Source organism: Cupressus sempervirens, chromosome 9 (assembly GCF_028749045.1).
Source record: "Cupressus sempervirens isolate cs-2001-9-10 chromosome 9, ASM2874904v1, whole genome shotgun sequence".
In the NCBI taxonomy this organism is placed as follows: Eukaryota; Viridiplantae; Streptophyta; class Pinopsida; order Cupressales; family Cupressaceae; genus Cupressus; species Cupressus sempervirens.
In genome coordinates, this window is record NC_143126.1 from 456497524 (window position 1) to 456514670 (window position 17147).

At 35.5% G+C, this 17147-nt stretch overlaps 1 protein-coding gene across 2 annotated transcripts in view; it reads left to right on the forward strand.

The window, feature by feature from the left end:
* The window catches only part of LOC149539293 (ABC transporter B family member 25, mitochondrial-like), a 269562-nt gene that overhangs the window by 177053 nt on the left and 75362 nt on the right, over positions 1 to 17147 (forward strand). For both annotated transcript variants that reach the window (XM_089800610.1, XM_089800611.1), the window contains one exon: positions 8747 to 8835. In XM_089800610.1, coding sequence (XP_089656736.1) covers positions 8747 to 8835 — 89 coding nt within the window. The remainder of the gene's footprint in view (positions 1 to 8746; positions 8836 to 17147) is intronic.

Sequence of the window (17147 nt, forward strand, 5' to 3'; positions counted from 1 at the left end):
GCCCTATCTACCGTCCCTCGATCCAACACTCTTGTTGCTAATCTCTACTGATGAAGCTTAAGTTTTCCAATAATCTCCCTCAAAGCATTTATTTTTCTGCTATCTTCCTCAGTACTCTGCTAGCTCCCAGAACTAGTAGGCCTCTTGTATTTGTCCATAGCTGGAAAAGGATAAAGTGCTGATTACTCCAAATACAACAACAGATCTAAAATAATAAATTATCTACCCCACAGGATGGCATGGAACTGCTCTGAATACCACTGTAATGACCCTAACTGGCTCACACTATGGATTATACAGAGAAAATTAGCCCCGCTTGAATTTGCTTGCAATTTTGGTGATCTTCAGGATATATGACTTAGAGAATTAAAAAAAGCCCCTAATTGAAATACATTACCAAACTCATGAAGTTTTTCACCGATTCATTTAGCTATACTTTGCATGAACAGAAATTAAAAATGCATTTTCAGATTAACAATCAACAAGGAAGTGGGAAAATTCCATTACAGTTATTCCCTTTTCAATATTAGCAAACGCTAAACATATTACAATATTTCATTAAATATGAGAAGGAACCTGGTATGTGTTGTAGGCCTCCAATGTTTCTTCCAATAATATTTGCAGTCAACCACGTGGGCCTGTATAATCCCAGCGAGGCGTCTAGTAGCATTCAGAAATGATACCTGCTATGCAGATTGAAATCAGTAAGCAATTGAGCACCCAAATTTCAGGTTATAGCCTAAGTTGCCAGTTTGGATTCTGGTTCGGATGCAGGTTTGACATTTGGGTTCGAAATTTGTTCAAATTTTTTTGGGGCTGGGTTCGGGTTCGTTTTGGGTTCGTCCGTACTATATATATATATATACACACACACATACTAATACATATATTTTTATTTCTATATATATAAATATATATATGAATTATAAACTGATTTGAAATAAAATTATTAATAAATAAACATACCGAATAATAAATATTAATGTTTTAATTAATATATATAAAAGTAAAGTAAGCTAACAATAAATAAAAACAATAATAATGAATGAACATACAAAATTTTAAATATTAATATACTACGGATCAAAAAATATATTAATATGATAAATAGATTTTTTAACACTCTTATTTCTTAACAACCCTGAAATGCTTTAATATCGTCAAACAAATAAATACACCATAATATTGTTAAACAAATACACCATAAATTTAAATAAATCGAAAATTAATATAATCATCTACCACAGCTTCCTCTGCACGAATGAGCAGATGACAGGTTGGTCTTTCCAGTTCAAGAAGGATGGATCTGTGGATAAAGCCACTACTATTAGCACCCAGGGGTGGATGGCACAGTCTCCATTTCCCATCAAGAAGATATTGATATAACGAGATTTATTGATGACGGATAGGGCATAAATGAAGGGGGATGATCTTTTGGCATCTACCAGAGCTGGATTTGCTTGAATGAAATCAACGGAAACTGTTTGCTTTGGACCTGCTCTTTCCTTTGCTACAAATTCCTCAAAAATTGACCAGGGTCTGAAACAAGGAATATGCAGGGAATTTCGCAGGGATCAGACGAATTTGAACAGAATTTGAACCGACTACGAATGTCAATGAATTGAATGTCGAATTTGAGGATTTTTGAGTGAATACGGCAACTTAAGTTATAGCTAATGCTCAATAGCACAAATGATGCCTTAGGTGACAGTGGCGTTTGGGAGAACCACAGAATAGCAAACACCCAGATGATCAGACCCTTTGATGTCTGAAACTACAAATGTTTAGCCCAACAAATTAGTGATTTAATTTACCAATTCCCTTCAGAATCAATGCCGCCTCAATACCATAGAATGAATGTCCATTAACAGGACATTGGGTGTTGGAAGATGCAGATCAATTCGAACATTTAGCAAAGATAGCCACGTGCCATACAACAGGTCTAATGTGGCTTTCAACAGAACTTTCAGACCACTGTAATGCAACCTCAATAAGAAGAAATCTAGGCATTTGAAGAGCTAGAGAAAAATTACAGCAAAATTTTGAGAAGAGACGCCAAAATCCAGACCCTAATTGCCCCAAAACATGGGATATTCTTTCAGCTATCAACTGTCTTCTCAGTCACAGTGAGAAATAGAAGAGAAGAAGCACAAAATTCAGACTAGAAATCTCAGATCAAACCCTTATACCTCAGCAAGGGAATGAAATTCACCAACTCAGAAAACCCTCACAAGAACCAATAAAAATAATAAATACACAATTGGATGATCAATTCTCTTAATGTGAGCCATATTTATAATCTCCATTGTGCAACTTAGCTTCAACTATACACCTTTCACTTAAAAGCCTTTTTGCTTTATACTTATGCACATATTATAATTTATTAATTTCCTGACCATGCCCAAATGACATACTATAAATAGTAAGTATGCCAAAACTGCATCTGGGCATCTCAGATTGACTTGTAATGAAAATTGCCTAGGTCAAATGGCCTCAAAGTCCCATAAATGTCCTGGTTAGCCTAAAAGGCCACGACGAAGTTGGCTAATGAAAAACTCATACCACTAGTACTAGAAAGGGGAAATTACTCATGTTGCAAACGCTCTTTCTTTGTTTAATAAAAATCAAATTATCATCAAGATGCACAATGACAAATTTACCAAGATATGGCTTCAACACCTCTTTTATCATTCTTACAAATGTGCTTGGATCATTTGTCAAACCAAATGATATCATCAGCCATTCTATAATCCATGTTTTTTCTTGAAGGTTCTTTTCCATTCATCACCTTGATGTATTCTTATCTCATAGTACCTACACTCCAAAATCAGTTTTTTTGAAGCATCTTGCCCCATTCAAGTAGTCCATCAAGTCATCCATCAAGTAATTTAGTGCTTTAAAATCCACACGCATTTTTCACTCTCCATCTCTTTTTGGCATTAGTATACCAAGTTGTGCATATTGACTGAGGCTTTGCTTTATCATCCCTTTATCTAGCAATTTTTGAACTCTCCTATATATTTCTTCATTTTCTATAGGCATCATTTGATATGTGGTGCCATGTTTCTCAAACTTGAACTAGGAATCAAATTCATCTAATGGCTTATTTACCTCATAAGAGGTAATCCATCATGCAACTCTTTCATCATTATTCATGCATATTCCTCCACTAGGTACTGTATCTCTCTTGGAACACTTTTTTCTTCTGCCTTACCAATCTCTCCAAGGTTGAGTAGGAAAGTACAAGAACTTTAGTTTTTCTTAAAATCCTTTAGAAATAATACTCTGGGATTATTTTTCCACCTCTTCTTTTTTGTCCTTATTGAATTCAAAATCTAATCTTTCCACCTTTTCTGATGGTTTAACAATTTGTCTTGCCATCATGTATAGCTTTTCTATCATGTTGCCAAGTTTTGCCTAATAAGATGTGGCAAGCATCCATTGGTATTGCATCACACACAATTTCATCCTTATAGACGCATAAATGAAAATAAACATGGCATTGTTCACTCACCAATAATTGATGTCTCTTTTGCAACTGATACCAATTTAGCCTACCTCCTAAATTGCTATGTTAAGCTTGCTTATATATTGGGCTATGTGTTTTAAGTTGCTGATCATGCATATTACAGAATAGTTTGGATGCAAAATGTGAAGTACAAATATCAATAAATAAGAGAAATTGATCATTTTTATTCAAGTTAAATACAAGTACCAAAATGGTACACTTTTATTGAAATATATTTCAGAACTGTTTTATAAGGTACAAAATGTTCACATTTTAGACAGTGCTTGATGCAATGCATTTAGGTACCACACAAGTAGTGGCAACTTTTAATACACTATCTGAATAAACACATTGCATAAATAGAAAAGTATTGGAGAAATAAGGGGAAAAACCTCCATTGCCTGAATGGAAGAGTCGTTCATTTGAATTTTGAAGAAGATTTGAGCCTGGATCTCCATTTTTAAATACACTTGCAAAATGTAAAGAGGGGGATCAGTTCATACGAACTGAGCAATGGGAACCATTCCAATTATCTCTGCACTACTTGTGTTCTTACAACATGATTATTCAGATAAATGCATTAAAAGATGCAAAAGCAAGAGAAATATTTGAAAGCAAAGCAGGTTTTTATGCTAATAAGTTTGTTTCATGTGTAGATATAGGTATGAAGTTTGAGGTTGTTGAAGGATCATGCATAAGATACACACATGAAGCCTTTCAATTGTGTCATATAGGGGTGAAGACCTTGGGGAGACCGTTGAGGGGGCATACATAGTTTACAAGTATGGGACCTTCTGGTTGAACCAAAGTAGCTGACTGAAGATTTGAGGAGATTGTCAAAGGGATGTACATCAATTACAAGTATAAAACCTTTCAATCAAATCATGAAGCAGAAAGAGGACAATCACGAACAAAAGCATTAGAGGGACGAGTCATATTTGATTTGAAACCTTTTGTTTTTAATATCAAAAAAGTCAAACATTAAAGGCACTTGTCGAATAGGCTTTTTGTGACAGCAAGTAATAATAACGCTGAAAACATCAGGTTGCAGCAATGAATCAACAAGTGTGCTAAGATCAAAAAGCTACTGCTGGCTGGAAATGTTATCTTCAAAACCTACGCATAAAGTTTAAAGAATGGAGCTATAAACAGCAATCACTATTTGGGACAAAAAAATGTATTATCAAGGGCTGAAATTAAACAGCAGACAAGGAGATTCCAGTTAAGAACTTAAATAAAGACACAACATAAATAAAGATACAGGTTTCCCAGAGGTTAGTGCAGTTGGATGTTGTTACAGAGCAGTTATCTCACAGAGTAATGAAACACTATGAAGAATTGGTGAAGGGAGTTACAACAGAGCATTTCAAATCTTGGCAGAATATTTACAACTATTGGATCATTATACAGAACTTTCTGCCATACAAGAGATGAACCGTGTAATAGAGGCCTGGCTGACGAGGACATTAGAAAAAAACTCGATACATTGCTGCTTGGAGTTTGTCAGAAGTTCAATCCTGGAAACTACATTATGGTGGCTGATGCCTATGCACTGATTGATGACATTCCCGGATTTGCGGAAAAGTTATAGAATGTTTTCACACAAATAGTGTTATTAGGAAACACAAACTATTCTGAAGGATTTTGTATTTCAGGCTATCTATATTCTCAATCTGTTGTCATATATGATGACGTGGATATATCAAAAGTTGTAAGGAGAACCTGAAGATCACCAGCAAATGAAGAAATGGTATCTGAATTAATAACAACAGCAAGTACATAGTCACGAAAAACAATAACTGCAGGGTCACAGTAGTTATCACATTGCCCACGGCTTCATAGATCAAGAAGCTTACAGCAGGAAACATAGAACAATAAAAGAAACTTATGGCTACAGAGACCCACGAAATAAACCAGCAATGAAATCAACTACAGACGTCCAAGCAAATACCATATTAATTTTTTTTGATAAAATAAGCACTCACGGCATGTGTAACAGCAGAGTAAATATTGATGAAATGAAGCAATCACGACAGACAGTATCTTAGCAGCAAAATGGAGGAAAGAACCTGTGAACACATATGGCTCACGCATCAGCTACAATATGGAGGTCAAGCTTATGACATCAACAACTCACAGCACAAAGGAAAACTTACGGCATCTCATGTCCATCTAAGAGAGAACTACAGATCATAACAACAAACTAGGTACTCATGACATAACCTGCATCAGAACTCATGGCATCTCATGTCCATCTAAGAGAGAACTCCAGATCATAACAACATCCAGGTAGTCACAGCATAACCCTCATCAGAACTCATGGCTATAAGAACAACCCAGCATAGAGAAGAGACACGACATATAGGAAATGAGCCAAAAAAAACAACCATCGAAACAACAAAACAAATACCCTCATGAAAATGAATAATGGTAGCCATCACAACACCCACAACATGGGGAAACCTACTCGCGAAATAGCAGATCATGGTTCACGACTATAACCAAACTCAGAAAAGTCCAAGAACTCACGACATGGAGCCATGAAATAGCAGAAGATACAATAATAGGAGACCAAATAGCAGAGAAAATTTCAAAATACTTTGCATTTTGGCTTAGGGTTTCTTCAAACCCTATTTCTTCTCTTTCCATGAATCGATAAGTGCAAATGAAAGAAAAATCTAACTTTGCTTTGTTATGTATGCCAAATATGTTAAATTAGAGAAGATTTCGGATCCACAACAAGACATAAGGAGCTGTTATTTTTATTAATTCAAACTAATGATATAGGATTTGATTTCAAAAAATCCATATTATTTGTTTTAGTTAATAATACATGTATTTATTATTATTGCATTTTGAGGAAATTGTAAAAATTATTATAATTAGTTGATAAATTATAAATCAACTAGTTAATAATAAATAATGTTGAAAGGCAGAGTTATTTTTAGCTTAAAGTCTTGTTAAGGCAAAGAGTTCTATTTTAAGCCAAAGAAGATTGTTTCACTCAATTTCATGTCACGAGTAGTTCTTTTATCAGTCAGGGGGCAATTTAATTTTCTCATGTAGTGATTGAGCACTTAGGTGCTATTTTTTAGCCATTTATGGATCAGTTTAGGCCAGTTTTACATGCAATTCACTTTGGGAGCCTTATGCTTTTTTGCATGGTTATTGATGAGATTGACATGCTATATTTTTAGCTTGACATTGAAATCCAACATAGGGTTTTGTGCATGATTTTGAGGAGATAAAAGCAGTTTTTTAGTTGGCTATCAGTTGGACAGGTAGTTGAGGACAGTTTTCAAGGGTTTCTTCACAATTTGGATCTTTTTTGACTCATTTTTTCCATGCATATTTCTGATATTCAAATTAGGGTTTTGAGCTCTATTTATTGTACATTCACCTCATTTTTGAGGGAACTTCTTTCTTGCTCAGATTTTTGCATATTGCAAAATTTTTGAGTTGACTATAGGAGCACTTTATAGCAGACATTTTTTTAACATTGATTATACAAAGTCAGCAGTTCCTTCTCTTTGATTGTCGTGCAATATTGTGGGTTCTTTGCTTTTATGTTGTGTTCGTCCTTCATTAAAGCTATATTCCTTATTGCATGTTAGAATCTCGATACTTGTAATTACAGGTCTTTGTTTGTGTCTTCATTCTTTTCGCAGGAAATTGGTAAAGCTTAGGTTTTCCTTTCAAAGAAAAAGTTTTCGGGTCCTTGCATAGAATTACTTTTGTAGTTGCATGTTTGTTTGGGTATTGTGAATCATTTGTATCTATGGGTAATTTGTATCGATTTAATTAAAGTTGCATACAAATCATTGGTGTATCACCTTATTTAGGTTTAGTATTTGTTATTTTCATTCATTTCTCATCCTTTTTCCCGCATATAATTAAAGTTTTAGTCGATCACTATATAGGAACCAGCCTAGCTTCCACAGATTCATCTCTCATTTTAGGACAACCCACCACCCGAGAGAGTTTCCATGTTTCAATAGGATAGTTAGATTTCACATCTCGCTATAGGTGTAATCTTGATTGACAACAACAGCTGTAACACCAACACCTTCTAGGGGTTCAGATGTTTCATTTGCTTCAGCTATAACTTCTTCACCATTTACTTAGATACCTTACTATCACTACTACCGCTGTCAATAATAAGCTTGCAACATTTGCCCCCAGATTTACCCTTGGTTTGGAACAAATTTCTTTTTTGTACTAGTTCATCTCTCTTCTTTTCTAGTCTTAGTAGAATTCTTTTTATTGTCAAGGATTTTTACATCTTTAGGATCCTCTTGACACTTTGGTGGATTTAACATTTCCTCCATCTGCTTGGACCTCTCTTGTGTTGGCCTCTTTCCTTTACTAATTTTTTTGTTGTATTTGTGCTCAAAGGTTTTGTGTCCAACATCCCCAAATTAATGACACGTACCAGTAGAACCTTGACGCTTCCTTCACTAAATTTTTTGCTAACTTTGTAAGACTCTTCCCTTCCTCTACTCCCATGTCTTAGGCATAAGAACGCATTCGAGATATGGTCAGCTCTTCTTGCTTTGTAGGATAAATTCTTCCATTGCTTGATTCTTGTCTTCCTTGAGAACTTCTATGTCGTCCTCTATTGTTAGTTTGTTGTTTTCTATTTTTGTTTCAGCAAGGCAAATTGGTATGCTTCTTCTATATTATACAAATGTATTAAATTCATTTCATCTTGAATAGACATGTACAGACCATTTAAACACTTGAAAATTTTCTTTACACCATCTTTTGCGTGGCTTACCCTTGTGCTCAATTGGTAGAACTTTGCATTATAGTCTTCGACAGTTGTTTCCCTTCGGCTCAGATTTTGTAATTTCTGAAGTAACTAATATGATAGTTTACTACTCAAAAAAAATGCCTTCAACTTGATCACCATTCAATGCTAAGGCTTTTATCTTTCTACATTCTTTTATAAATCCAAATTTTTGTCCATTTTCTTTGAAATCCCCAAGCAAATTTTCCTGCTATAGTTTTATGGAATATCTGTATGCTTAAATTGATGAAATTGCAAGTTTATTCAAAATATCTTTGCAAAGATATTACAAATGATGGGAGTCAATGCCCTATATCCTTTCTAGTTTAATGTGTAGTAAAGTGTACTACTTGCATTTATTGTAATTGATACATGTTATGATCTCATTATAAATTGTGTAAATTATATAACCATCAAGGTGAGATTTTAACAATGTAATGGTGCTTCAGATACACACCAGAGCGGAAGATTTTAGATGGTGTATCTTTTGAAGTTCCTGCGGGAAGAAGTATAGCTATTGTTGGAACTAGTGGTAGTGGTATGTTAAATATAAACCGTCTCCATTAATAGCATAAACTGTTATGAACTTTGGATGGAAATAACCTAGATTATCTCTTTGAAATTGGTCTGTTCATCCTTTTGTGTCATATTATTATTTATTTGTTACATATTGGACTCCATGAACTAATATTTTGAATTTTATAATCACAAGCTTTCTGTTTATAGAGTTGTTTAGACTATCATTGATTTCAAGTTTTTCTTGGTGCATTTGCAGCCTATTTGAAAACACACTTAACCAGGAGTATTTTAAATTCTTCAACTCCAAGAATGTTCATAAATCATGCTTGTCACAGGAATTTCTTTCCAAAAATCAACTTGTATTCTTAAATAGAAATTAATTTATTTTCCAATAGTTTGTTCTTACTTAGTTTCTACTTTTTTCTTAAGCTGTAACGAGATTAATTTATTTTCTAGATTAGATGTTATTTTCCTAAGATTCTGTGAAAAGATCCAAGCTATTGAGCCATATCTAATCACACAACTCACTGTAAATATTTAATTTTTCTTTACTTTTCACACGCATAAATAACAACCATGGTGCATTACATAGCAATAAGGAAGCATATACTATTATTTGGTAAATTTGGTATAACTTCTCACATTTAATACGGTTTTGACATCTAAAATTAATATTTCTGTCCCAACTTCATGTAAATTGACAATATCCAAAGACTCAATTTCAAATAATAAAAGACAAGCCATTTAATCTGCATTCCAGGAGATTAAGTCCTTGGGGGAGTTCCCATATCTATACAAGGGCCCCTCTGCCAAGTTGGTCATATAGGAAGGCCAACGGAGCATGCAGTTTCTCAGATGGCAACACAGTAACCTCTACCCTATAGAAGGTAGGGCAGGTTTAGAACTTATTGGTCTGGATATATGCTTTGGAGGAAGAGTAAGAGATTGAAATTGCTCTTGGCATCTTGCATTGTGCTTCACTCTAATGTCCCCTTTTTCTATATTTGGAACACTACTGATTCCTCTGTGGTTCTTACTGAAACCAATAATGAAAATACATATATCTTATCTTAATTCTAAATGACAATGGATGTGAATATGACTGTTTGGGACATACTTCCAAATGCATATGTTGTGTACTTATTTTATTCAATGGAACTTAATTTCAAATAAGTATGCTGGATGCTTCTTTTATTCAATGGAACTTAATTTCAAATGCATACGCAATATACGTTAATTTATATCCAATTATAATGATTGCAAAACAATCAATATTACATCATTGTAATATTGATTGTTTTTGATACACAAGAATTATATGCAATGATTGAGGGAAATCTCTGTACATTATATTGCTTGCTGTATCTGATACACGATTAAGAATATGCAACTTATGCAAGTTGACTCTGATATATCGTGCAATGTATGCTCATATGGTTGTCTCCGATATGACAATAACAATATTGTCTGAGATGCTGTTTCTGGCTGTAACTTTATATACTTGTATTGAAATGGATGCCAATGGCACTACACTCCACTATGGAGAAATCCTTACAAGCTAACAAATAAATAAGCTATCTCCAATTGATACCTTGATTGAGTGATAGGATCATCATTATATGTGTGTGATTTGAAAGGAAGAGGTTGATGTGAAAGACACATCTCTTGACTGAATTATTGCCATAATAATCATGGAACGATTATTGTGCTAATTGATTTTTTAACCGATTCTCATATTAATTATGCCATAATGTTCATTTTATATGCCGAGTAACGATAATCCAAAGTTTGATGCAATTTATGTGATGACATGGTAAATGCGATTGTGATGTGATTGTATGCAAAGGCTAGGCTAAGTAACAATATGCAATGTATAATGTATGCGGTGATGAAGGACTCGGCATGATTATATGAAAGATAATGTGACATCGACCTGTTATGCATATGTGTATGATGGTATGATGGTGCTGTTAGGTAATAGGCATGACAATTTTATTACAGGTGTGCATACGTGCATGGCAAAATGCAGATATAATATGATCTATCATGAATGTATAAATGCAGGATAATGGATGCATAAATGCAGATTGACCGCTATTTTGAATAAAATGCATATTATGAAGGTGATTATAAGATTATGAGTGGCTTGAATCGACCATCAAGTCATCAACCCCTCATATAGCCAACATGTTATTGTGAGATTTATAAGTGATCATGGAGGCTGCTCATAAATGGCATCATAAACATTTTGTTTACCTACTGAATAGATGGTGTGATGATTGTTTGGCTCAATTATCACAACCTTATTGTTTTGTTACAAAAAAATAGATTTTGTACAAGAGAGAAGGTTTCTCAACTATTAATGTAATTACCCCATTTAAAGGTTAATAAAATTCTAAAGTTCAAAAGCAATATGTTTAATTATTTAATATTTTTTTATACAAATGATAAATATTAAGTAATTATTTATAAATTTAGAAGGTTAATTAATTAATATTAATTGTATGGGAATGTAAGTGTAAGCGTTGTCATATAAGACTCTCGGGAAGAGTACAAGAAATGATTAGGGAATTAATATTATTTTAATGATTTGAGATTTCTTCTCAAATTTGTCTTCAAATGTGCTTGGAAACCATTTTCATTAGTGGAAGATTGGCAAACCAATGATGAATTCATCAAAGCAGCTGTATCACCAACAAACATAGGCAAACCAACTGATAACTCTACAGTAGGGTTTGTTCACTATTACGATAATAGATAATCGTCTATTATTAGTTAATGGTAAATTAGTAATCTATTGTAAATATCAAGCCAGCTTTAGCTTTTCTAGCTTTCTCAGTTAGAAATTTAGAATAGAATGTTTCTATTCTTTACGATCGTTTCCTAAGGAAACATCGTTTTATTCTTGTGTATAATGACCTTTCCGTCTCTGTTAGTAACAAGCAAGTGTTTTCCCAATTACTTTGTAATATGGTATCAGAGCCTATTTCTTAAATTATTTTCGAAAATCATAATTTCCTCTTCAAAATTATCAATACCCATTTTCAAAATTATTTTTCTGTCATCCTTGCTTCGTCATATCAAAATCCTTTGTTTTTCGAACAAGGGTTTTGTCTTAGGGTTTTTGTTTGGAACTCCACGAGCAGCGAAAATCGCGGTTTTGCCTCTGCAAATCATGTCTGAATATTACGTTTTTTCTTCTGCCTCACAACCTCAACATGATAGATTAGTGGTGTTTTCAACCACTGCGAGGTCTGATAAACTATACCCTATCCTGCCGTTTGTAGAGGAAAAAATAGACCCATAACATCTGATACGAATTGCGATTTCTGCTTGCAAAAATCAGGACTTCTTGCACCATTTGGGGTCGTTTCATGATTGCTACAACCTAAAAGCCTCTTTCAAGAACGACATCATCCATTTTCGGGCATCTTTTTACAATATTCTGCTATTTTTTTGCAACTAACGACCTCCATAGTCATTGACTAGGGTTTCTTTGAAACCCTAGTTTTTGACCTCGAATTTTTTTTTTAATTATAGATTCTTGGTGGGTTTTTTGAGAGTTCAACTTGGTTGTCCTTTTTTGCTGGGTGCCTCGATTTTTTGAGCCAGCAGATCCAAAAAACAACATTTTCCTTCCGAGTTTTTCGAACTCGCTTCTAGGGTCACTTCGAATTTTTTGGGTTTTTGTTTTTTTGCCTTAAAGAATGTGCCTTCACAAATTTTCACGTTTTGTCATTGGCAAACGTGCCTTGACATCTTTGACAAACATTCTACTCGAGCACAACTCCAAATTCAATGGTCAAAATTATGGCACTTGGAAGTAGTAGATCATTGCAATTTTTGAATATCGGAACACCGATCAACTTGTTCTAGGTGTTACAAAGCGTCCACCTGCTCCTAGTCATGATCAGAGTAATTGGGAGGCAATGATGCTTCTCAAATTATCCGTGGCTTATGATCAGCTTTCTCAGATTCCATTTGGCAAGATAGCTGCCGAGATCCAAACACATCTCAAAGGTCTCCATGAAGCTTCTGACAAAAGCAGAGCTTTCTTTCTGAAGAACACTCTATTTTCTATGTTCATGTATGAGTGAATCTCGCTCTAGGCACACTTGAGCAGGATTTAAGAAATTCATGATCAGTTTCTTGCCATTGGTCGCAATATGTAGGAAGAGGATATTGTGGTTATCACTCTTAGAAGTTTACCAAAGTCCTATGAGCATTTTATCGAGACTCTCAACATTACGTCTTCTAGTGGTGATTTGAAGTTCATTGATCTCTGCAGAGTTCTGCTTCAGCAAGATCGGTGGAAACTATAGTTCGGTAGCAGCTCCACCTCCACCTCCACAGAGCAAGCCTTTGCTGCTAAATCCTTTCAGAAGGATAAAGGCAAGTTTCAACAACCATCTCAGTAGATGTCTTTTGCTCTAGCATCAAATGGTTCGCGAAAGAACATTCAGTGCAACTACTATCACAAGTTTGGACACATGAAGGTTGAATGTTGGAAATGCTTAGCTGCACAATCTAAGCAATCAGGTTCACATCCCAAAGAGAACAACACTAAGCACACTGAGTAGACAAAGTCTGCCTTTTACGCCTTCATGGCTAAAAGACTTGCAGATCATGCGAAGTCGTTTGCTTGGTACATTGATTCAGGTGCCTCTCGTCATTTCATTCACTGTAGAGACTGGTTTATTGACTACCAACCTTATTTAGACTCTATTATTTTTGGTTGTGGAGAAGAGTACACTGTTGTCGGTAAAGGAAAAATTTAGATTCAATCTGTTGGAGGAACGTTATTTTCCTCGATTGTACTACATTCTAGGGATGGAACTAAATCTACTCTTAGTCAGTCAACTGCTGTGACATTCTCCACACTTGGATGTCACCTTCAGTTCACATCAGTGCACCATCGTTGATCGGCGACTTAGTCTACTGTTGCAGTGGGTGTTGAGGATCATGGTCTTTTTAGACTTACTGGTTCTGGTGATTCTTGGGACTTAGCTATGGATGCTCGGTGGTCTTCTATTAGCACACTTTGGCATCAACGATATGAGCACTTAAATGTGCATTATCTCTCACAGCTTGCTCGGGATGAGCTCATTCTTGGATTGCCAGAGATACAAACTCAATAACTTGGAGTTTGTGATGCATGGCAGGCTAGGAAACGACATTGCACACCTTTCACCATTGGTGATTCATGGCGAGCTTCTCAAGTACTTCAACTTGTTCATGCCGATATTTGCAGCTCTATGACCACTCTTTCTGGTTTTGGGTCTTGGTATTTTCTTTTGTTTGTTGATGATTTCAGTAGAAAAATGTGGGTGTATTTCCTTTAAAAGAAATTAGATGCATTCCTTGTATTTTAGAAGTTTAAACCTTTAGTTGAAAAAGAGTCTGGGAAATCTATTATTACTCATAGATCAAACAATTTGGGGGAATTTTGTTCTAATGTTTTCTCTAGCTTCTTGGATACACATGGCATCAAATGCCAGTTAACCACACCCCGTGCCTCACACGCCACAACAAAACAATGTAGTTGAACGTCAGAACCGGAAATCACCGAGATGGCTGGATCCATGCTCGAACACAGACATGTTCCAAAGAAGTATTGGGCAAAAGCAGTTAATACTATAATTTATCTGTTGAACAGGTCACCCACAGTGGGAGTCAAAGGTAAAACTCTGGAAGAGGCTTGGTTAGGTTGCAAGCCGAAAATCAGTCACCTGAAGGTTTTTGGCTCCCTTTTTTTTGTTTGGATCCCTGATGCATCACGCACTAAGTTGGATGCCAAGAGTCAGAAACTCATGCTTGCTGGATACAATAGTCTTCACAAAGCTTACTACTTGATCGATGTTGAGACATCTCATCTCATCTACAATTGTGATGTAGTCTTTAATGAGCAGTGAGGACAATTCATGCTTGTTTCTCCTATTCCTAATTCAGTAGACCAGCCTATGAAGGCTCATGATTAGGGAGTTTAGCTTCCATTAGGTCCACTTGATGGGAGGGCTCTACTAGCTCCTGCAGCTCCCGTTATACCAGTGATCCCTGTATAGACACCTCCATCTTCTCCTACAGGATCACCTCGATTTGTAGATGCTTTTCCTGAGCTTGATCCAGATTCTTTTGATGAGGAACCTAATCCACCAAGCACCACCTGATACTAATGTTGGTCATTCTCCTCTCTAGCCTAAGTGGTGGGCTAAGACACTTGCTGATCTTCGTGATGATCAGCTCATTGATGGGAGAACTGCCTGGAAAATGAGCAAACCTACAGATTCTATTAACTTTGCTCTCATGGCCAACATTCACAGTGTGTTTGAACCTCAAACATATTCCGAGGTTAAAGGAATTCCACAGTGGGAACAGGCCATGACATCTGAACACTAGAGCCTATTGAAGAACAACACCTGGGTCCTTTCTGATCTTCCACTAGGGAAGAAACCCATTGGCTGCAAATGGTTTTACAAAATCAAATACAAATAAGATGGTACTTTGGATAAGTAGAAAGCTCGTTTAGTTGCGAAGGGCTTCTCTTAGCGTCAGAGCATTGATTATGAGGAGACCTTTGCTCCTACTGCAAAGATGAGCACCATCATATTAGTCCTAGCCATGGCAACACAGTTTTGCTGGAAGGTCCATAAGATGGATGTCAAAAGTGCTTTCCTAAATGGTGATCTCCATAAAGAGGTTTACATGAGATAGCGTCATGGTTTCAAGGTTGTTGGTAAAGACCATTAGGTTCTCAGATTGGTAAAAGCTCTCTATGGCTTGAAGCAGGCCCCTCGGGCATGGTACATAAAAATTGATAAATACCTCAGTGATCAAGGCTTCAAGAGGAGTTCTTCAGACTCAAATCTGTAATCAAGACTACTGTCCGTGACATCGTCCTTTTGGTTATTTATGTGGATGATTTGATCATCATTAGTAGTTTGACATCTTTGATTCAAGGAATCAGATAGAATTTATGCGAGTCTTTTGATATGATTGACCTTGGGCACATGCATTATTGCCTAGATGTTGAGGTTTGGCAACTGTCTTTTGGTATATTCATCTCTCAGTCCAAATATGCTTGGGCTCTGTTGGACAAATTCCGTATGTAGGATTGGAAGCCTGCATCTACACCTATGGAGAAAGGTCTCAAGTTATTCGCAAAGTTTGATTCTCCTTCTGCTGATGATACTACATACAAGCAACTAGTAGGCAACTTCATCTACCTCTCTACTACTAGGTTTCATATCAGCTTCACAGTCAGCTATATCTCATTATGACAGCTCCTAAGGTTGATCATTGGACGGCAGCAAAGTATGTGCTTTGTTATGTGAAAGGAACTTTAGATTATGGACTTCTATACTCTTGAAGTTCTAATCCTAAACACAGTGGGTTCACTATGATAACCCCTCATCCATAAGTTAAGGATGATAATTAGAACTTTGTATATGTAAACTATATTTTATCATGAATCCATTTTTTTGTGTTAATTAATTATTCTAAAAAAAAAATCACGTTTGGCTCTAATTAATATTTCTTAAGGCAATTTTAGTTGTTAATTAAATCAATAATTTTAAGACAAGGTTATTATTGTTGCAAACTTAAATATTATTATTAGACAAATATGATTTAAAAGAGGTAATCATAATAAAGAAAAATTCATCCTTATTATATTTGAATTGTTGCAAACTTAAATATTATTATTAGACAAATAATATTAAAAGGTCGGATTATAATAGTTATCTAAAGCTAAATTCTAAATAAGGAGAGATGGAAATCAAGGGACGTGGCTTTTCTTACACACCTGGGCCGTGTATAAATGAACTCTCGAGAGGTGAAGGAAAGCATCAAATGGGAGAAGAAGAACAGATGACATATCGAGGGAAGAAGATAAACACCCATCACAGTGCAGGAAGGATAGACAGGAGCATACAAAGAAGGAATGAATTGAGGAGAGCTCATTTCTGTGCGAGGGCAGTCTCCAGCATCTCGTTGAACATATCACAGAGGGTATACGCAGAAACCCGACCAGATGAAAACACATACATAACCACTAACTGACAATGCTGTTGTTAAAACATCAAAATCAAGCCGAATCGTTATATCGATTGAGCATCAACAGAAGGGATACGTAAGAGCGGATTGAGAAGATCTTTCAACATCAGTATAAGAGTAAATAGAAGGGATACGTAAGAGCGGATTGAGAAGATCTTTCAACATCGGTATAAGAGTAAAGCTAACTCTCGTCTATGGAAATCCTCATCATATAAGGTGCAGACATAAGATATATGCAGAGAAGGAAGTAGTACAAATTATCCATTCTTCTGCTAAGCA